The sequence below is a fragment of the Rhinolophus hipposideros genome (genome assembly GCF_964194185.1).
Source record: "Rhinolophus hipposideros genome assembly, chromosome: 10".
Classification (NCBI taxonomy): Eukaryota; Metazoa; Chordata; class Mammalia; order Chiroptera; family Rhinolophidae; genus Rhinolophus; species Rhinolophus hipposideros.
The window spans coordinates 6004490-6025657 of NC_138056.1; the positions used below are offsets into that span (position 1 = coordinate 6004490).

The window sequence follows — 21168 nt, forward strand, 5'->3', positions numbered from 1 at the left end:
TGCTCTACACATGCTCTCATTCATTCTTAAAACACCTTAGACAGGTGTCATCTTTATAGCTGGAAAAATTGAGTTCAGAGAAAAGCTTTTGGCCAAGGTCAAGGCTGATAATTGCAGGAGCCAGCCACTGGAGCTGGAAGTCTTGGAATATTATAGGGGTGAGAAATTGAACAAAATGAACTTTGGAACAAGGCTTGAAAAGGGAACAAACTTGTGAGGATGGGGACCCAGGACTACCTGAACCCCATGCTGCTCTGATCTTTATCTCTATCAAAACCCAGTCCCAAATCTTTCATCCACTTCTCCAAGCTCATCCACCCTAACCTGGCTACCTCCACCCAAATGTTCCCAGATAGAAGAAACCGCCAACCAAAATCAAAAATAGTGTTATTAATTCTGGTGTCTCCAAAGCACAAAAAAAAAAAAAAAGAAAAAAAAAGAAAAAAGAAACCACCCTTCCCACATTTCAGCCCCAGGTCCAGGCCGAGGGGCTGCCCTGGCAGGCAGTGCAGGCCCAGAGGCCAAGTCAGTCCTGGCCATGGGCTTGAAGCGGGACCAGCCCATGGGTTTGGCTCTTAGGGCCTCGCTGGAAGGCTGCCTGCTTTAGTTTGGGGAGTCCAGGCCCAGGCCCTGGACTAGGGATGAGAGATCAGGGGTCAAAGTCAGAGGTCTGGGCCACTCAGTTCTAGCGCTCTGGCTAAGGCAGCCAGAGGTCAGGGTTCACATGTGGAAGCTAAAGCCACTCAGTTCTGTGGTCCAGCAGAGAGGGCCAGAGGCTGGGATCCAGACGGCACTGGGTCACTCAGTACTGATGGTCCAGCAGGGGCTGCGCAGCTGGGCTCTCGCGCTCCTCAGCAGAGACAGGCCAGTCGCCCGGGGCCCCCGTGGGTGTCCCACTCTCAGGAGCACTGCTGTCCAAGCAAGGAATGTCCTGGGCGGCTCTGGGGGGCGAGGCGTCGGTGCTGATATCAGGGCTGAGGCTGAGGTCTAGGGGCGCCTGGGGAGGGGAGACAGGTTGGTGCAAGAGTACATCTGAGCTGCCCAGGACCTTGCCCTCCCAGAGGACCCTTACCTGAGATTTGGGGGTGCCTCCTTTGGGGCTCCCTGAGGCTGGCTCCCCCTCGGATCCCCCCAGCCCCTTCCGACCCCCTAGGCTCCACTTCCCACTGGGACCCTCAGAACAGAGGAGACCAGGGCCAGGGGGCCTTGAGGGCCGGGGACCCTCGGTGGGGGTGGGTGAAGCAGGGGGCAGTCCGGGGAGCCGAGGGGGAGGCCACTGCAGCAGAGGAGGGGGACGCCCATCACCAGAACCGCTCAACGAGGGCCGCGGGCCCCAGCCAGGGCCTGGTGGGAGGGGTTGTTCACCACTGCCTGTAGGAGACAGATAAGAGGGCAGAGACCTCAGCTAGGCTGTCTCCCTCATCCACTGGTTCAGCCCGGCCTCGCCAGCTCACCTGCTGTGTTCTCAGGTGTGGGGTGTGCCAAGGGGGGGTTATTGCTGAGGGAAGTCAAGCCACTGCCTCCGCCACAGTCCGCGTCATCCACGTTCCCACCACTGTTGCAGCCAGCACCACAGCCCTTGTGAAGCCTAGGGCGGGGGGTAGGCGAAGAAGTTGGCGAGGGAAGGGCCAGAGACCTCACGAGCAGAAGTCCCCAGCCCCAGGACAAGTCATCTAACAGCCCTGAACTCCAAGGTCCTATTTCTAAGTGATTTTGCCATCTCGTTTGTAGGGTCTTTTCAGGAAGGCATTATCAATGGATCTTAAGAGTAAAGGCCACCTCTAGCTGGTGGGGCGGCCTGGAGCAGAGTCAGCTCTGGGAGGGGGCCAGCTCTCAGAGCTCCATGCTGGCCCACCACCTCATGAGACCTTGGAGGGCCTGGCTTCATCTCTCTAAGCCTCGGCTTCCTGCGCCAGGAACCCAGCCTCCTGGTTTGGGGTCACAGTGAGGGCTCACCTCTCCCAGCTGTGCAGAAGCCAGCGGGCGATGGCGCCCAGGCTGATGGGGCCACCCCACAGCGCTCGCAGCTGAGGGTGACTGCCGGCCAGCGAGGTGGTGAGGGGCGATACGTAGATGGGGTAGCCGAGTGGCTGGTCACAGGATGAGTTGATCATGTTGCGGAGTGCCTGCTTGGCATTCTGGATACTGCCGCGCTCAGGGTTGCGGTTGCGTAGAAACACCAGCTCTTGCTGCTGCCCTGCCCACAGGCCACGCACGCACTCGCGGTTAACCTGCGGGTGGCCACACGCAAGGGTCAGGGGGCCCGCACCAGGGAGGGGGCTGGGCTGGGTGGGTGGGCCGTCCCCACCTTGATGACGCGGAAGCTGAGGTGGCGACGGTTGAGCATGATTATCTTGTACTCATCAGAGGCGTCATCCAAGACGTGGCGCAGCGCCAACAGCGAGGGCGTGTTACTGAGGATGGCGCTGCGCCAGGCCGGGTCGCCCTCATGCGAGATGACCAGCCGCTCCTCGTTGGCTGCGATGGCATCATACAGGGCAGCCGGCTCCTCATACTCATCCGGGGATGTGAAGTGGTCCTGCGGGGAGGGCGGGAGGGCCAGGGTGAGTGGCCCCTGCCCTGGGGAGGGGCTTCACTCCCCCACCTGCCTGCCCTGCCGGGGCACACCTCTCCCCACCTGGTGAAGCTTGAGGGCCATGCGAACCCCAGGCGCCACTACACGGTGAAGCAGGTCCATGTCGGCAAACACCCACTCGTCCCGTGGGGAGGTGATGCGGAAGTCGCCCTTGAACAGGGCGTGCAGGCCATAGAGGAAGGGCTCCAGGCTGGAAGGGGGGCAGGGAGGTGAGTGCCAAGGGTCCTGCACTCCGGCCGGCTCCACGTGCAGTGGTCTGAGCCAAGGCCGTTATTCAAGCTGGGCCTCAGTTTCTCCATCTTGACAAAGAGATGAGTCTCTGGCCCAGGTCCCTCACAGGGGGGTGAGGAGCAGATATAAGGTCACAGCCTTGCCCACGAGAAGAGCCACAATGAAGGACTGAAGTGGTTCCTGGGGGCCCCTGGCCCTGAACTTTCCATGAATGGGGTTGAAGGGAGAGTGGTAGGCCTCGCTGGACTGGTGAGCACTCACCTGGCAGACATGCTATGTGAGGCTGTCCCCAGGGCCCGGCGGCCCAGTACACACAGGCCAAAACACAGCGTGACCAGCGGCGAGTTCCAATCCTGGTCCACGGGCTGTGGCACAAGGACCCCCATCCTCAGAGCCCAGCTTAGGCTTGAGACAGGGAACTTGGGGTGGGGGTCGGGGCCCAGCCTCAGGGAAGCTGAGGGTGAGAGGAACCCGCCCAGGGAGGGGAGCGAGCAGCCCAGGGTCGTGATGGCCGGACCTGGGTGCGCCGTGAGGCACAGTACTGGATCCACTCTAGGTGCACTGCGCAGAAGGAGGGCAGCGAGAGGCCAGAGAGGCGAAGGTCATAGTCCTCATCCACGCTCAGCGAGAAGGTGGGGTCCGAGTCAGCATAGCCGGGCGCGCGCACAGGCCGCAGGGCGGCTGCTATGCCCTCGTGGCCCAGCCAGGCCTCCAGCTTGGGCGAGCGGCTCACGTAGTAGATGATGCTCTGAGGGGAGGGCAGACATCAGGACAGGGCCAGTGACAGGTAGTGCCCTGGCCTGGCCAATGCAGGAGAAAGCATCAGGGGGAAGAGGCTCCTCCCTCAGAACGGAGCTGACGTCTACTTCCTAGGACACTCATCCCGTGTCCCGTCTCAGCTTCCTAAAGCCACACAGGCGAGTCGGCTCCTCTCCCCTAGGCCAGGGGTGATGCAAGAAAGCCATCAGGTAGCACCCTCCTGACAGAGCGTCCCCTGGAGAGCCCTGCACTGTGGCCAGTGCTTGCGTACGTGCCTCAGAAGATGCCATTTGTAAAAGAAACCAAGGCTCAGACAGATGCCAGACCTGCCTAAGGTTAAACACCAGGGCAGACTGACTGGTGTTGCAGTCGTGGGCTCTCCACTGCCATGATGCCATGGGATGCAGATTTCAGAGGCCTTGGAAGGTCAGGCTGAGGTAGTGGGGCTGGCTGCAGGCCAGTGGGGCCTAAGTGCCCCTGGGTCACAGATCTCTAGGCAGCTGAAGTGTGACAGCCACAGGGCCTCCCCTCAGGAAAAAGGCATCCTATGCCCAAAGTCAGGGGTTTCTGGACTCCTTAGGACACTGCTGGTTTCTAAGCAGGGCTTGGTGAAATGGAGAAGGGCTTTTGGGAGGCAGGCCACTGGCACAGGCAGCATGAATGGATGAGCAGTGAGGCTGGCAGCCAGTGAGGTTACTGGGACTCCATGTGCCGTCCTGGGATGGAGCCACCGGGGTTGGCCCTCAGCCTGAGGAAAGGGTGGGAAGTCCAGGGCTGGAAGGGGTGGTGCAGCTGGCCGTGAAGAGACGGGGCACCGAGGCAGCAGGGGTGTCCAGCAGGGTGGCTATGGTTGGGCATGGAGAGGCCAAGAGCCTGGGCGAAATGACCGCAGTACAAGCTGGGAAAAGTGAAGGGCCTCAAATAGGTCCCTGGAGGACACTGGGAGGCCATGGCTATGGGTGGGGCCTCATCAGTTCCCAGCACATGGGGACTTACCTGGCAGGTGGAAACCTGGCCCCAGTGTCACCTTGGTGGTGGGCAGGTGGGTGGACAGTTTAGAGAGGGCTGGCTTCCCCCTTAGCAAGAGGAAGGGGGACCAGGAGCCTAATGGGGTGAGTAGGGGTAGGATAGCTGGGGGGTCGCCGTGGGCTCCAGGCGCACCAGCTCCTGGCTAACTTTCTTGCCCAGAGGACATCTCCAGTCTGGGCCCCACCAGCCTCTAAACCAAAAACGAAAATGCGCAGGGGTGTGGGGAGGAGCAGGCCTGGCGCATCGTAAGTTCTCTGTTAATTTTTGCCTGTTAATTTCTCGGTGTTGACAATTTCTGTGGGACCTCAGCTGTCCCGGAACCCAGCCCTCAGAGTGCTGCTCAGCTGTCACAGCGCCCATCGGTGAGCATCTGTGGGGCGTCAGGCTCTGCTCAGTGTTCTACGTGGGCAGCTCACTGAATCCTCACAGGTCTCACAACTGTGGCCCTCTTCTCCTTTCATCCCCACCGAACTGCAGGGACAGGTCTGTGAACCTCAGTTTCCTCAGCTATCAAAGGGGCCAATGACACCAGCCCTGCTTCTTCCAAGGATTGCTGAAAGAATCAAACAGGGTAACAAAGATTCCTGGGCTTGGAAATGTTGACAGGACCCCAAGACTTGGCTGCAGGCAGTCGTGGGGCCAGTGTCTTTGCGGCTACAGGGTTTGGATTGAGTCTGTCACCTAACTGCTCTCAGTGCCTCTTGCAGAAGGGCAAGGTGTGGGAGGAGGCTCTGAGGGGGGCAGATGCAGTACAGGAAGCGCTCTGCCTGGTCTGCCAACCACAAGGGCTGGATGGGACACATCTGTGAATGGCCCCAGGCCTGAGGGGCTGCCCTGAACACTTGCTGTCCCGTAGGCCCTGCCCTTGGCAGCCCCAATTGGTCTTTCCAAACAACACCCCATACTCCAGCTTGTGGATCCCTTTCCCAGGTCCTCCAGGCATCTGTATCTGCTCAGATTCTGCCCAGCCTTTGAGGCAGCCGTGGCAGGTTGGCTTCCCTATGGGCCGATGCACTTGGCAAAAGGAGCTCCTCTCAGCCTGCCAACCTGGGCCTGGCCGGGTGCCTAGGGCAAAGCCCTGAGAAGGCTGCACTGGCCTTGAGCTGGGCTCTTGGGAGGCAGCAGGGTGACCTGGCAAAAGCACCTTTCTTGAGATGGGAAGGGAAGGTGGCCAGGACTGACCCCTGGGTAACCAGGGGCTGGGAATGTCCCTGTCTGAATTATAGCATCCTTTTTGGTGAAAGTGAGACGGGGGAGGAGGGGCTCACAAACCCTTCCCCAGGAGAGGATGGGTGGACAAAAAAACAACGGAGAAATTACAGCTTCTCTGCTGTGTGACAAGGGCTGTCAGCGGGAGGCCAAACAACAGCTGGGGGACGCAAAGACTGCCCTAGAGAGTTCAGGTGGGCAGGCTCACCTGGGCCCCAACAGGCCACTTATCTGGGCCCTACAAAGGCAGCCCCAGAGCAGATGCACAGAGGGCACGTGGGGACCTGGACTGTGGCCACCAACCTACCCCATTCTCGTAAGTTCCCCTATGCTAGGGCCCACAAAGCCTCAGTTCCTGCCACCTCACTGAACTACCGTAAGCCCCACTTCTTAAGGGGGTAAACCAAGGCACAGAAAGGGAGGTGACATCCCAGGCTTCCCAGAACCCAGCTCGTTCTGGTCTCGAGAGCCGCAGGCTAGGCTTGGAGAACCTGAGCTGACACAGGGAGGCCTAGGCCCACCATCTAAGCCTGGCCCTGCGTCTTTTTCCTGATTCTGGGCAAATCACTTCCCTCCACAAGCCCACCTCTACACCTGAGACTGCAGGACCTGTCCTAGAGGGTGTGGGGGGCTCATTCAGCTCGGGAGAGGCGCCTGGCAGAGGCTGCCCCTCAGCAAGCACCCCTGCTTGGCAGCTGCTCCATGACTGTCATGAATGCCACCACTGCTAGCATTGTTGTCACTCTGTACTGGTGGGAGGTGGCGCAGGGGGCCTGGTGGTCTACAAGGCTGGCCTCAGCAACTGCCCCTCCTGGGACCAGCAGCCCAATTCAGGGACCTGTGCGCGTGTCGCCCATCGGCCCCCAATACTCACTGCCAAGGTGAGCCTTCTGGAAGAGGGTGACAGGGAGCCCCTCGCCTTAGGCACCCCACTGTCAGAGCCACACAAGCCGCTGGGGCCCCTAAGGCCCATTGTCCAGACTGGCATTTTGAGGACACTTCAAGTCCCTGGCCTCTGTGTCCCTAAAGCCAAACAGGTTCCCAACAATCCAGAAGACGACACGCGGGCTGCGCCTGGTCAGTGAGCGTTCCCGGGGGGTCCCCGCTGCCCAGCCACCAGGGCCGTACCTTCACATAGTAGGTGATGAGAATCTTGCGGAGATCGAAGACCTGCAGCATGGAGGCTGCGTTGTTGTCGCTGATGCTGTAGCCCTCCAGCACGTACTTGCTGGCCGTCACCTCCCAGGCTAGCCAGCGCTGCCCAAAGGCGGCATTGAAGGACAGGACCCGAGGCAGGTGGCCAGGCTCGCAGCAGCAGCAGCCCTCATCCTCCTCCACGCCCTCTGTGATGGCCTCCACCTCGCGCTGCTGGCAGTAGGTACCTGCAGGGCAGGGGCGCCCGGTCAGGGGGCCACTAGGGCATCCCGGCCTGCCTCCTCCCCAGCGAGTGCCCAAGCATGGCCGCTGTAGGCCTGTGCCACTCACCCTCACCACCAGCGCGCTGTGTGAGGAAATTAACGAAAAAGCCCCTCTCTCCTCCTGACTCCCAGAGGCCACAGGGGGGTGGGAGTGGGGGAACAGGGCTCTGGTCCCTCATTTACAGAGACAAAGACTGAAGCTCCACGAGGAGTGACTTGCTCAGGTTCACGGTGCTCATAAGCTGTGCTTAGAGCCCCTCTGCACCCTTAGGGTCCTTTTCTGAGGCGGATATCCAGTGTACACATCTTCCTGAGGGCCAGGAGCTCGCTCCCTCACCAGGGGTTCCCACGGCACCCCACCTGGACCAAGCCCAAGGCCACAGAGCAGGCCAGCGGGAGCTTCGGGCCCAAGCTTTCACCAGAGCAGCCTATTCGGTCACTAAGACCAAATAGAGCAGGGACAGGGTGTGGCCCTGACCATGCCACCTCACGGCTCAGACTGGCAAACCCAGGTCCAGGAAGAGTGCCTTGCTCAAGGTCACTCAGCAAACCAGGGCAGAGTGGGACGAGCAGCCAGCGCTCACACGCTATGAGGCCACACGAGGCCCCGCGGCTCACCCCGGAACTCAAGGCCACGCAGCTGGAAGGTGACGAGGCCATTGCCAACCTCGATGAGGTGCACCAGGGCGTTGAGGTAGTCGGAAGCTAGGACGAAGCAGTCGCCGGGCCCGTAGTTGCCCCAGCGGCCCAGCACCAGGTCCCCACATAGCGTGTGCTGCAGCGAGCGCGTCAAGTGCTCATAGAAAATGGAGTTGAGGTTGTTGTCGTCAGCGCCTGGAATGCAGGACGGACAGATAAGTGGACGGAGTGACAAGTCAGTCACTCCTTCCCAGGAGGCCCCGCCCCCAAGTGCCCTGGGGGGCTGGGTACATACCGGGATTCCGGTCCAGCTGTGTGGCCAGGCGGGTATTGGAATGGTCCACACGTTTAGTGCTGTTCAGAGAGAGCGACAACACAGCTGAGCCAGGCGGTGCGGCTGCCGAGGGTTCAGGGACCATTCCCACCAGGTCAGCACCATGTCCTCCCCAAACCCCACTCCTGTGCTCTGGCCAGATGCCGTGACGGCCCCATTACCCAGGAGGAGGAGGCTCAGGGACAGGAGGGGACTCACCCAGGACCACACAGCCAAGAAGCCCAGGGTGTGAGCCCAAGGCCTTGGCCTGGCCTGGCTTTTGCCCCCATCAGATCAGCCACCAAAGCCCACCGTGTCAGCCCCGCTGCGGTCCCCTCCCTGTGCCCCATCGGGGCTGGGCTCCCAACTCCTCCCTCCGACCCAGTGACCTTCCCTGTCCCATCTGGCAGCCCCCCTCCTCCCGGGGTCCCTCTGAGCAACATGCCTGTCTGCCAGGAGACTCACTTGTAGTCACGCTCCCAGAACTTGAGGGGTCGTGCATAGGACATGATGAAGACGGCGCTGCCCAGCAGGGGGTTGAGGGGCGTGGAGAAGAGCGCCGAGAGCAGGGCCTGAACGAACAGCATGGCCGAGTCTGGGCACAAGTCAAGGAGGTGACCAGCACACTGGACCCTCCCTGGCCCCCCTCACCACCCACAACTCCCATCAACCCTCCCTGCAGGCCCCCATCCCAGGCCACGGCCCTCCCTGCACACCCCCACCCAGGCAGCAGGCGGTAGGCTGGGTACGTGGCACGGCGAAGGGCTGGGCAAAAGCGTGGAAAGCCGAGCCCCAGGTGATCTGCCAGGGCGCGATGTAGGTCAGCACAAAGCGCAGCTTGTACAGCAGGTCCCACAGCTGGCAGGGTCCGAGGGGGAGAAGGGAAGAGAGACGAGGTCATTCACAGAGCCGGGGTCTACCAAGTGCCACTCAGAGCCTTGGGGTTACCCCACTGGCTGCCCATGTGGGAGTCTAGCTCAAGATCACGCCCGGCCCTGTCTGGACCTGGCTCAAAGCACCTGTTACCACTAGCAACCTCCCAACAAAGCAAGTACTCTAAGGGGGCATTAGCCATTTCACCTGTGCAACCACCCAAGGAGTTTCCTATAGCTGTCCCATTTCACAAATGGGAAAGTTGAGGTTCAGAGAAAGTAGAACAGGTAAATGACTTGCTCAGGCCACGCTTCTGTCAGTGGGCCTTGACTATGGTACTGAAGGTCAAGAGACAGTCACAGGCACTGCCCTCAGAGGGGGACACAGTTTAGATCTTCACCATCCGGGGCCAGACCAGAAAACCAGACTACAATGTCCATGTGAGTGAGAAAAAGGCTCAGGCCTGCGCTGGGGTCCCACTGCAGGCCTCCAGTCCAGTGCCAGGGAACAGTCCTTTGTTCAACGCGACCCCCACAATCCGATTAGAAAAGCCCACAACCGGGCAGAGCAATCTACACACACCCAGGCCCTCGGGGCTTCTGAAAGTCAGCTCTTAACTAGGCTCCAGGGCTGTGACTGGCAAAAGGGCAGAGCTCACAAGGTGGTATCGAGGACAAGGCCCAGTTCTATCTTAACTGCTTAAGAGGAGGATGGTCAAGTATCGTGACTCGGAGAAAGAGCTGTGAAGTCAGAAAGACCTGAACTCGAATCTTGACTGGCCACCAATTCTCCCGGGGACCTGAGGCAAGTCACTTAACCTGTGAACCATAGCTTCCTCTCTGCTCCTAGAGGAGCTGCTGTGAAGGCCTACAGTGGGGCTAATGTGGCAGTGGCCACGAGGGGCGCAGGCCCCTGGGGAAGTCATGCCCCACCCCCACCAAGGCAGCCGAGTTCTGCTCCCGCTGCACAGCCCGGAGCCTGCAACATGGCCACCAGCTCACCTTGCTGCAGAGCAGGGACATAAGGAAGTAGTCGAGCAGAAAGCCCTGGGAGAGGCGTGGGTAATCGAAGTGGAAGAGCAGGACTGTGAAGGCCAAAGTCAGGTACTGCTGGGGTGGGCAGCAGAAGGCCGAGCGCAGCAGCTTCAGGCCAGCCACGGTCATCAGCAGCGCCCGGCAGCTATGGGTGAGGGCAGGTGTTAGGTACCCAGCGGGGGCTCAGTGGGCAGTGGGTATGGTGCCCATGCCTTGCCAGCCCCGGCCTGGGCTCTGCAGGGCTGGCCCTGCTCTCTTGGGCCAGTCATTCTTAGTCTCTGCCTTTGAAAGGGATCACCCCTTTTAAACCCACTTGGGGGACACATCCGCTTTCAAAGAGGCAACTGCTTCAACGGAAAGAACTAAGAGCTGGGGTCCTACTTTAGCTTGCTGGGCAACTGAGGCAGGTCTCATTCCCTCTCTGGGCCTCAGTTTCCCCAGGTGTCACACAGGAATGTAGATGGTGGGATGGGGGTGGTGCTCACTAGAGGCAGAACTTGTCCGGGTGGCTGACGACAGTGTGGGCGTCCACTGTGAGGGCGTTGAGCACCACGGCAGGGTAGATGACGTACTTTTCGACACACTGCAGGCCGGCGTACAGCTTCTCAAACCACATCACCTGGGCAGCGCCTGCAGCAGGAGGCGGGGCTGCTGGCTAGCACCTGGCCCTCCACGCTCCCCTCCCACTGCGTGGCCAGGACAGATAGGGAACCTGGAGGGAGGGCCGACCTCTGGATGTGGGGTTCTGGGTCCCTGGAGACTCTGGGTGAGGGACATGATCTCCAAGGAAGGGGATGAGGCCCAGGCAGGGCATGTTAGGGCTTAGGGAAGGAGCTCTAAGGGCTGCCCGGGAGGTCCCAGATGTGCACCATAGCCAGGGCAGGCTGGGTGAAGCCAAGTACACAGTGACCCTGAGCTGCAAGGTCCCTCGGAAGGGGCCACTACTACTCAGCTCGAGCTAACTGGAGTCACATGGAGATGCTGGCCCTGTAGGCAAAATCTTTCATCGTTTAAGATAAACAAAGCCTATGGACCTCTGTATAGCAAATCCAGATGTTTAAATCAGGCTCAAGGGTGTGTTTGTTGCACCGCCCAAGTATCTAGGCCACTGGTAACCAGTTTACCATTCTGGACAAGAGGGCCCTTTAAAACCCTGGAATTCTTTAAAACCCTCAGAGAACACAAGGTGAGCAAAAAAGGGCTGAGCAGGGAACAAGCTGGGGCCCAGCAGGCAGGCGAGGGCACAGAGGGCAACGCAGCCCACAGGGCAGCATAGGCAGAGGCTGCCCCCTGCTGGCACGCTCTAGTCCACTGGTAACCAGGCTGTGGTCAGCAGGGAAATCAGGGCAGGCGAGTTGGGTGGGGAGGTCCAGCCCCGGGGCAGGGGCGGCACTCACCACGCACTTCATACTGGCTGTACTCCAACGGCTTCAGCACGGGCTGCGACAGGCAGAACCATGGCAGCTGTTTACGGAGCTGAGGCAGCAGGTAATGTGTGAAGAAGCCCACAGCCCCAGCCAATGCGTACAACACGAACCCCAGCACCGACTGCAAGAGAGAAAGGCTGGAGGCTCAGCCCAGGGGCCTCAGGTGGCCTGGGCACAGGCCAGGCCGGGACTGAGGGGATATGAGGCGATGGCTGCCCGGGGCCCTCAGGTTGAGCAAGTTCCTGCAAGGCCTGTGCTACACGAACCTTCAGGGCAATGAAGACGGTGCTGGCGCTGACGGCGAAGGTGAGCACGGCGATCACCACACACATCACCAGGTCAGAGTGCAGGACCTCGCGCTGCAGGGCCGGGGAACACCAGTGTGGGTGCCCGCCACCCAGAGGCTGACCACAACCCCTCTCAGCCCCCCACCTTGGAACTAGAGCCCCGCACTACGGCCCCTCACCACCGACTGGCGCATCTTGTCTGGCAGTGGGTCTGGGGGCTCGGCCCGGGCTGTCTCCAAGCTCCGCTCCTCTAGCTCAGGGAAGAGCTTGCTCCGGATCAGAGACCTGGAGCGGGTAAGAAAAGTCAGGGGCCCGGGGCTGGGGAGAATTGTGCTCCTCCCTGGGTCAGTCGGTGACAGGCATAGGCAGGCCCTCCAACCCTTGCCATGCAAAGACACACATGAACACACGTGTTCGCAGATAGGCACATGCAGGCACCCACCAGAGCACAGTAGGGTCACTGCTCTGCCGGCTCAGGTGGTAGGACAGCGCCACCAGGAGGCCACAAAAGACCGAGAAGAGGACAGGGACGTGCTGCTCCGGCCAAGGAGTCTGGGGAGAGAACCCATGCCGGTCAGGGGAGGTGAGGGGAAGCATGGGGGGTGGGGGTGTCCCCCATGGCAGCCTTTGCTGAGCCCAGTTCACAGCCCTGTCCCAACAACGCCTGGGTCTCAGCATGCCCCCCACCCCCCACATCCTCCCTACCTTTATGGCCCCAAGGCAGAAGCCATAGAGCAGGGCAGCAGCCAGCAGGCTACGGGAGAGGCTGAAGACTGCAGTGAGGGGGCTGGTGGCGGCTGTGAGGTGAGACACAGTAGCTAAAGCCCTGCACCTACCTGACGGCACCCACCTCACCCCGCCCCACTGCCCCTCCATGCCCAGAGCCTAACCTCCCTGGGACCCCAGCCCCAGCCCGAGAGGCCTCCAGAGCTCCTGGCACTGTCTGGTTTAAACCACTTGCCTGGGAGGAAAGGGGAAGAGACCTGGACTCTTAGAATCTACAGTATCAACGTGGTAGAAGGCTCAGCAAAGGACTGGAGCCACACACCCAATCTGTGGGCACTCCTGGGCCCCACACTGCCCCTCAATCCCCAAGCCAACTGTGGGCATCATACCTGTGCCCCCAAAGCCATGCATATCTATCTGCTCCAGCAGGTACATGAGGCAGGTATTGACCTGGGGCAGGAGGCCCAGGAGAAAGACGAACGGGAAGCACAAGGTGAACACTGGCAGGAGGGAAAGCAAGGGCCCAGTCAGCCTGCGGGCTGCCCCTGGGCCCACCCTTGGGACCTTCTTCTCCCAGGCCACTGTAGCCCTGCCCAGTCTCACCAGTGGCCACGTCACGGGCACAGAAGAAGAAGGAGGCGGAAAAGAGTGTGAGGCCGTAGAGGGAGACGGGCGGGAAGGGCTGAGCCGAGCCCAGGGCATCCAGCAGCCAGATGAGCAGACAGCAGATGCAGAAGTAAACAGGCCGGCTGTATGCAATCACCCAGTTGTGGCCCTGGAGAGTGGGCCCGTGAGCAGCCGGGCCTCCCCCACTGACCACCCTGCACACACGTGCACGCTCATGTATGCACATGCACACACAAACGCACACACCCCAGGCCTAACCCTCGACCCAAGACAGAAAGTCTGGCAGGGTGGGAGCAGCAGAACTGAAGACCTGGGGCCATGTGGGTAGTGAGGGAGCCCTGCCCTCCCCCAGCCAATCCCGCCCCACCTGGTCTCAGCCCTGCCTCCTGGGCGCAGGCGCTGCTCCTCTGGTACTCACGTGCATGGGGGATGCCGCGTCAGGCTGGACACTCTGGAAGAGACGAGAGCTACATCAGCAAGGAGAGCCAGCGCCGCGGGGGTCAGAGTTCCAGCCCCGGACTGTTAGGAGGGACCAGGGCAGGACCCTGAACTGTCCTAAGCCTCAGCTCTTATTTGTAAGATGAGGAGCAGGTTATAGGAGATTTTAGGCATCTTATTTGCTTTCTAGCTCACCCCTCTCAAGACGGGTCATGGGAACGGGGGCGTCCAGGAAGAGGCGGGGGAAGGAGAGCCAGGGAAGGCAGGCCTGACCTTCAGCAGGGAATACTGGCAGGAGGCGATGACCAGGCAGAACTGGAAGACCCAGATGTCGGTGAAGAAGCCCTTGAGCAGCAACAAGTAGCCCAGGAAGGCGACCAGGCTGCTCAGGCCAACGCCCAGGATGTTCTCCAGCAGCCCGCGAGTCCTGGAAAGACAGCAGGGTCAGGGTGCACCCTCCTCTCCACCGCAAGGGGGGCAAGGAGTGGGGGCACACCACCCCACAACCTCTGAATCCCTGACCCTATAACCTCTCAGGGGCAGGGCCCTGTGGCTACCCTGCACCCCAATCTTTGCCCCTCTAGTCCCCGAGGGCTCCAGTTGCCACCACTCCGGGGACCTGCCCATCTCCAGCTCAGGCATGCCACACTATGCACACAGGCAGTGGCCAACACACACCAGTCACAGAGCCTGGAGAAACCGAGAGCACCGGAAGCCAGAACGTGGGTTCTAGGCCGAAACTGTCCACACAGACAATAAAAGTCATCTGACTTCTCTGACTTTCTGGGCCTCAGTTTCCCCTGAGAAATGGGAAGGCTGAGACAAATGGTTTTAAGGATACACGACTCAGTTTAACCAAATCTACCACAGAAACAAATAAAACAAACAGAAACTGTTTTGAGCAGAACTTCGGGAGAGACGGGGTGACTAGAGCACCACCATTTTGCCACCCTTTTGAACCCCAAAGAAACCTAAAGAAATCCCACTGCAGGCTCCAGCCCTCCGTGACCCCCAGCAGTCAGCTTCCCTGATGCCAGGATGGCCTCACATGTCACAAAGTCTGGAAGGCCAGGGGCCAAGGACGTGGGGCCGAGGCAGGTGGGCGCTCACCGGTCCAGCAGGGCCAGCAGGGCGAGCCGCTCGTAGCGCACAGAGGTCCAGCGGCCGGGGAAAAGCCAACACTTGTAGCTGTGCTGGGCACGGGGCGGCGCCTCCTCCATCAGCGTCTGCTCCTGGGATTCGTGCAGGGAGTCCTGGTCCAGCAGGTCAAACTGCAGTCCCCACAGCCGCGGCCATCAGCCCCTCACCCCCTACATGGTTCATTGCCACTCCCACCCCCCAGCGCGTTGGCTGGTCGACCATCTCCTCCAACACTGCAAGTCCCCACTCTCTAGTGGCCCTGGGGCCTGCCCTGACCTTCCGCTGCAAGAGTCTGCTCCTTGCTCCAGGTTCCCAGTCCATAGCTCAATGGCTACCGAGGACTTCTAGGGCTACCAGGGGCCAGAGTTACTAGCTCCCATATCTGTCTTCTGCATTCTTCCTGGGCTCAGTGAAATCCACCTTGACATTTGGGACTCAACGTAAATGCTACCCACCTCCTGGACAGGGTCATCAGGGTCATTCTGACCCGTCCACCCTGGCCCATGGGGTACCGGCTGAGAGGAAGGCCTGGTGCCAATGCCAGTGCTGTGAGGCCCTGGACGAACTGCTCTTTGGGCTTCTTGGCCTTCATTCAACAAGTACTTCTAGAGGACAACCGTGGGCCTGGCCCTGTGCTGGGCCCTGGGGACATGACGGAGAGCCACAGATGCATAGCCCCCGCCTCTGAAGATGGCTGTCAGCTGTGTGAGGACAACACTGCTACCCCATGTGCAGATTAAGAAGAATACATGCATCAGGTAGGGGCACATGGGGCATCGGGGTGATACCCATGGTCTGTCTGTGGCCTGGGGCGTTAGATGCGTGGGTGCTTTTGTAACTATTCTTTAAGCTTTGACCTCTCACGTGTTCTCAGTATTTCCACTACTAGGCTAATCCTGCAAATTACTGTCCAAATCAGGACGTTTTCAGGAGTAAAAAGGTGCACTATTAGTAACTGCTAAGCTGAGGAGCACAAATGGTATCCCCAATTATCCCACGCATGAGGTGCCCAGTCACCATGGTAAGCGGAACTGCCCCTTTTGCAGGTGTCATTGCTAACACCCATCATCTCCACCGGCTGCTGGTCCCTCCAGAATGAAGACAACCCAGATACGTTTGTTGAATAAGCGGCTCCCTGAACCATTCAGACCCACAGCCTGCACACCCTGTGCCGGCCATCAAACATCAGGACAGACCCCGGAGGGCCCCTGGAGCCCTCACTCAGCGGCCTGTGCCTGCTGGTACCTGGGTGAGGGCTTGGCGACCTGCCCCCCTTACAGCCCCCTCATGCAGGTCCTTGCCCAATGGTTGGCTCCTAACCTCCGGGATCTCCAGGGGCACTCGGCGCACTTGCATGCCCTGCAGAACCACGGGCCTTGGCTGCAGCAGGTTCAGGCCACCTGCCACCTCAGGGACATCAGCGGAATGGAAGCTGGAGGAATGTGAGTGGCGGTCCCTGTGGGAATCATAGGAGTGAGGATTAGGGCCGCTGATGAGCCCTGGGACAGAGTGGGGTTGAGGCTGATACCAGGCCATGACTAAGGACCCAAGGGGGCTGCTCAGATACCCAAAGGAAGCACAGAAGAGGGGGTCCAGAGAAGGCAGGTGGCAGAAGTGCCTCCCTTCCAGGCCCTGGGCTTACTGGAAGGTTCTAGAAGCCTTCTGCTTGGAAGTGTCATGGAGCCAGGGAGCCAAGGGATTCCTGTAGGCCTGCCCTTCCCTGCTCCTCACTCTCCCCTCCTCCTGAAGGTTTCCGAACTGCCACTTCCCCAGCCCGGAAGAGGGCGAGAAAACTTCCCAGAAACAGGAGCTCATACTTAGGAGACTCACCAGGCCCCATTGGTGGCCTGCTCCCCCTGCTGCCCGACGGGGTTCTCGTAGCCGCCTCCAGCCAGCCCGAAGGTGTAGGAACGCCGCACGCCTGGGACAGGGTGTGGGACACGAGGCAACACGTCAGGGACAGGACGAGGCATAACCCATGTGGGCAACAGGGCCATCGAGAGAGGAAAAATCCTGTGCCATGTCCCCCTGGGTGGCAGTCCAGCCCCTGAGGACAAGAGCTGAAGAGAAGGCCAGCTGGTCTGGGGCCTGGCTGCAATCAGCCACCCCGGGTGTGGAGCCCAGTCTATCAGCCTGACGCCAGGCCATGCCTCAGTTTCCTCAGCAGCAGAACGGAGATGATGAGACTACCCACAGCTCAGAGAGGCTGCAAGTCTGACGTCAGGTGGCGCAGAGAAAGCGCTCATCACAGGGCCAGTGGGTTGGTGTGTGCCTGGCAGGGAGCACTGCTGCTGGGATGACCAAGACCCTCAGCGGGAGAGAAAGGGAGCCCCCGCTAGGCTGGCCGGGGTCAGAGGCTGGGCCCCAGGACTTGAGGAGGGGCTCACCACTCTCGTCGTAGAAGTAGTGCACGGCCCCCTCAGAGGTGTCGTCAAAGGTACAGGCCTCATGCACGTTGGCACCGGCCCGGGTGAGCAGCAGCGAGGAGGCAAAATGCAGGGCCGAGGGCAGTGTCAGCGCCCGGGAGTGGGAGGCAGCCCGGCCTCGCTGAGCTTCCTGCAGGCTGCTGGGGAGGGTCAGCCATGGGTCAGCACCACCTAGAGCCAGCTGGCCCCTGGCCCTCCGACTGGTGGCAGACGCTCACCTGGGGGGTGAGCCCATGACAGACGCAGGAGGAGTGGGGTTGCTGCCTGCGTTGTGGCGTCTACGGATCGCCTGAGTCCGCCTCACACTGCTCGAGCGGTCCCGCTTGCCAGCCTCCTCGGCCGCTGCTCAGAGAGAGACCTCCGAGCGTAAGTGACAGTGGCTTGGACAGAGGTAGGGGTAGGGGTAGGATAGGTGCTTCCATCTGGAGATAAAGTGAAGCCTAGCCTAACCATGCCCTGGCGCTGGGGCCCAGCCAGGTCACCTAATCACTTGTGCCTCGGTTTCCACATTTGGAAATGAAGACAGTATGACTGCCCTGCCCCACTGATGGCCCAGGATGATGACCATGGATGCCGCAAGTCGTGAGGGGCAGAGGCTTCCAGTACCAAGGGCAGGACCTGGAGAACGGTGCCGGAGGTCTCTCTGCCTGTCTCCCCGTGGCTGCAGCCCTGCTTATCTGAGGGGTCTGGCAGATTGTGTCACTCAATCGCTGAGTCCACAGCCACCTGCTGCCTGAGACAGAGGCTGGGCTGACCCCGACCAGATCCACGCGTCTGCCCTTTGCCCAGACCTAAGGCCCGACCTGGCTCACCTCCCTCCCCAACCCTGCAGCTGGCACTTACCTCCCCCTACAGCACCTTCCTCCTGCAGCTCCCCCCGCCAGCCAGGCTGGTTGGCAGCAGGTCCCCTGCGGGCCTCGGCAGGCAGCGCAGCGGGTTCACCGGCAGCCAGCTCCACCCCTGCCTGGGCCTCCAGCTCAGCCTTGGAGCCAGCCAGGGGGGCCCTTAGGACATCACCCCCTGCTCCATCCATGCTCAGCACACGGGCATGTGTTTTGGCGCTGGCAGTACTAGGCGTCCGCTGGGTCCCATAGGGCCGTTTGGGGGGCACAGCAGTCCCCTCCTCCGCCCCATGGGGGGCCCGTCGCTTCCGAGGCCCCCCTGCTGCGCCCCGGGAGCTCTCGGGGGAGTAGCAAGAGGTAGAAGAGGAGCTGTCGGTACTGTAGCGGCGCTGAGATCGGAGACTGGAGGCCGGGCTCAGTTCACTGCCCTCACTGGTGTCTTCATCCTCAAAGAAGCCCCCGCCTTCCAGCAGGGGCCGCCGAGGGGCACGGCCGGGTGGGGAGTGTCTTCGCACGGGCGGCCGCCGTTTGCTAGGCCGGAGCAGGGCCAAGTCCTTGGGCCGCACAACCAGGAGCGGCTCAGCTGGACCTGGCGGTGTCCCTGCTCCTATGACTGTGTCAAAGGAACGCAACGTGTCATCTGAGGGGACTCCAGCATCTGGTGAGGCGGGCAGCTCTGCCTCCGAGGGTGGGTCTGTGTCGCTGCCCTCAGGGGCTGGCCCACCAGGGGGGCTGTCCAGGTGGGTTGAGTTGGTCTTCTCACTCTTAAAGCTGCTCAGCGTCTCCCTGTCAGTGCCACTGAAGCAGGAATCTGAGGAGCCGGCTTTCTGGGGCGTGGGCTCTCCTGAGCCCCGCCGGTCCAGGGGCTGGTAGCCGCCCACTCCCCGGCATTGTTCCCGCCGACTACTGGTCCTCACCAGGGCCCGGTCAGGCCGGGTCAGAGTCAGGAAGCTCTTGCTCAGCTCCTGGCTGAGGCTCCCCTTCAGCAGGGGGCTCATGGGAGTGTCAGCCACACTGCTCCCACTCCAGGGGGCTCCATCTCCAGCCAGGGGAGAACGTTCTGAAGAGTCCGTGCTGGGAAGAGAGGGGTCTGGGGCAGCCCCCGGGGGCGTCTGGGGAAGGTCTCCAACTGTCAGAAGAAAGGAAGGCAGAAAGTGAGTGAAGAGCACACTGAGAAAGGAACCGGTGGCTAAGGGGTCTTACGGTCTCTGCCTTCCCTGACAGCCAGCTGGGGTAGGACCCTGAGGAGAAGCCATCCAGGAGAACAAAGAGAGCCCCAGGGTGGCACAACTGGGTGACTCAGAGAGAAAACAGCTAGTGTTCCCCCAAGCCCCCGCCATATCATGCCCACTCACTCAGTTTTTCCTGGGAGCTTAGCTTGAGCATCTCTCGATCGGCTGAGGTCATGATCACATTGTTGCTGCCCTGCTCCCGCACCAGCTCCTTGATGTCTGCAACCACGGTCCCAGAGTCAGAAGCAGGACCCCAGGGCAGCTGCGTGCCATCCTGTTCCACACCACTACCTTCTGCCCTGAGCAGCAGCGACCTACCTCGGAGGGGCCCAGAGTCTTCCATCCGGGGCAGCAACTCCTGGGCAGACAGAGACAGGTATGAAGGAGCAAACAGGACAGGAAGTGGCCTCAGGACATACCCGTGGTGGGCATGGGCTCTCAGGAGGAGAGTGGGAGAGGCTAAGGGCCAGGACCACTCACCGAGACCTGGTTGAAGCCAAACACGGAATGCTGGGAGCTACAACGTACTGGGGGTGTGGAACTCACTTTCCGAAACACTGTCATCTCCACTCCGGGATCCCTGGCAGTGGAGAAGAGCTTCAGCATTGCGCTAACCTACCCTCTTTATCTAGTACCTCCTCTGCCATCCCCGTCGCTTCTCTCTTTTCAAAGGTTCCCTTATAATTTCAGGACCGATTACAGAACAAGTACTGAACCACTCGTGAAGCCAACGCTCCCAAGGCCCTCCTCCATCCTCCGATGCTCAAGCCCAGGCAATAAGAGCCCTCAATCCCCAACAGAGCCGCTACCCCACCCACCTGAGCGGATTGTTGTCCCCCTGGGCAGGCTCTTCCTCTGGCTCCCCCATGGTAGAGTTGCGCTTCTCCACAATCTCGCCCTCGTCGAACATGGCATGCAACCGATAGTTCACAGTTTTGATGGTGGCAAAAATGACAGCCACCACAAGGCAGTACACACTGGCCACCATCAAGCTGGGAGGCAGGACCTGGAAGTGGCAGCGAGTCAGGTTCCTCCTCATACAGCTCTGCCCCCGTGGAGTGGACCTACCACCTCCGTCAGCGCTAGGGTTCACAAATTCACAAGAAGACTGCATCGCCCCTCTGTGACACTAGTACAGGGACCCGACCAGTAGCTCTGTCTTCTAACTGGAGACAGATATTCCGTGAGCTACTCAACGTCACCCAGCCCAGGACAGGAAGAATTTGGCTTCTCCTCCACGCACCCCAAATCTGCGGTGGTTCCTCTCCCCACACCCCAGAGCCCAAGGCACAGCCCCGAATCCCTGCCAGGCCACCAAGCCTTAGTGCCACCTGCCCTCCCTTTCAGTGGCGGGAGTTACAGGTGGTGGCAGCGCCTTACCATGTACAGCAGGAAGGGAAAGGTGAGCAGGAAGATCCAAACGTAGAGGTGGAAGCAGTTGGAGAAGGTGCTCTGGTGCGGGTCGAAGAACCAACCGCCGGTAAGCGAGGCCCACACCCCCTGGCGCAGGATCTGTAACACCTGCGACCCCATGGCACCGCCGCTGCTGCTGCGAGCGCCCTCCTCCCGGGACCCTCATGGGGGCGGCCCCCGGCCCATGCCCCGCCTGGCGCCTGAGGGCCCCGGGACCCGGCCTGGCGCTCACGCCATGGCCTCCCCCAGCGGGGGAGAGGGGTCGGCGGGGCGCGGGTACGGGCAGGGGGCGGGGTCGGCCAGGGCAGTCAGCGGGGCGAGGCCTGGGCGCGGCGACGGAGCCGCATCAGGGGCGGGGTCCGGGCCCCCACCCCTGGCCCAGAACCGCTCCGAGGGGCCGAGCCGGCAGGCAGGCGCGGGGCACGGGCCAGGCACCCGACGGCGGCATCCAGAGGTGGGCGTGGGGTGGGTGGCCGGGAGGTGTAGACGACAGCTCCCCGGCTCCGGCC

At 61.0% G+C, this 21168-nt stretch overlaps 1 protein-coding gene across 10 annotated transcripts; it reads right to left on the minus strand.

Moving 5' to 3' along the window:
- Positions 1 to 370: 370 nt before the first annotated feature.
- Positions 371 to 20946, minus strand: PCNX3 (pecanex 3). Of its 10 annotated transcripts, none has more exons than XM_081061943.1 (35): positions 20627 to 20946; positions 20065 to 20252; positions 19727 to 19826; positions 19565 to 19604; positions 19370 to 19465; positions 18016 to 19143; positions 17391 to 17514; positions 17134 to 17309; positions 16577 to 16667; positions 16067 to 16202; positions 14717 to 14877; positions 13880 to 14033; positions 13587 to 13619; positions 13145 to 13316; positions 12931 to 13041; positions 12521 to 12612; positions 12258 to 12367; positions 11995 to 12100; positions 11795 to 11887; positions 11499 to 11649; positions 10587 to 10731; positions 10069 to 10246; positions 8944 to 9052; positions 8660 to 8789; positions 8177 to 8235; positions 7861 to 8076; positions 6953 to 7206; positions 3345 to 3575; positions 3089 to 3192; positions 2639 to 2786; positions 2309 to 2539; positions 1957 to 2231; positions 1455 to 1588; positions 1073 to 1371; positions 371 to 997 (listed from the first exon to the last, which is right to left on the minus strand). In XM_081061943.1, the coding sequence occupies exons 1-35, from the start codon at positions 20777 to 20779 to the stop codon at positions 803 to 805; spliced, it is 6123 nt and encodes a 2040-aa protein (XP_080918069.1). In that variant the 5' UTR covers positions 20780 to 20946; the 3' UTR covers positions 371 to 802. The 10 variants fall into 10 exon arrangements, with proteins under 10 accessions (XP_080918069.1, XP_080918066.1, XP_080918063.1 ...); XM_081061940.1 differs by having other exon boundaries at positions 14717 to 14838; positions 15992 to 16202; XM_081061937.1 differs by having other exon boundaries at positions 14717 to 14838; positions 17134 to 17312.
- Between the last annotated feature and the right edge of the window lie 222 nt (positions 20947 to 21168).

Coding starts and splice junctions, on each gene's coding strand:
- PCNX3 (XM_081061936.1), bottom strand. CDS start 20,779: ATGGGGTCGCAGGTGTTACAGATCCTGCGCCAGGGGGTGTGGGCCTCG. Junction 11,888..11,994: donor ACAAGATGCGCCAGTCGGTG/GTGAGGGGCCGT, acceptor CCGGCCCTGCAG/CGCGAGGTCCTGCACTCTGA. Junction 8,077..8,176: donor ACAGCTGGACCGGAATCCCG/GTATGTACCCAG, acceptor CCTGCATTCCAG/GCGCTGACGACAACAACCTC.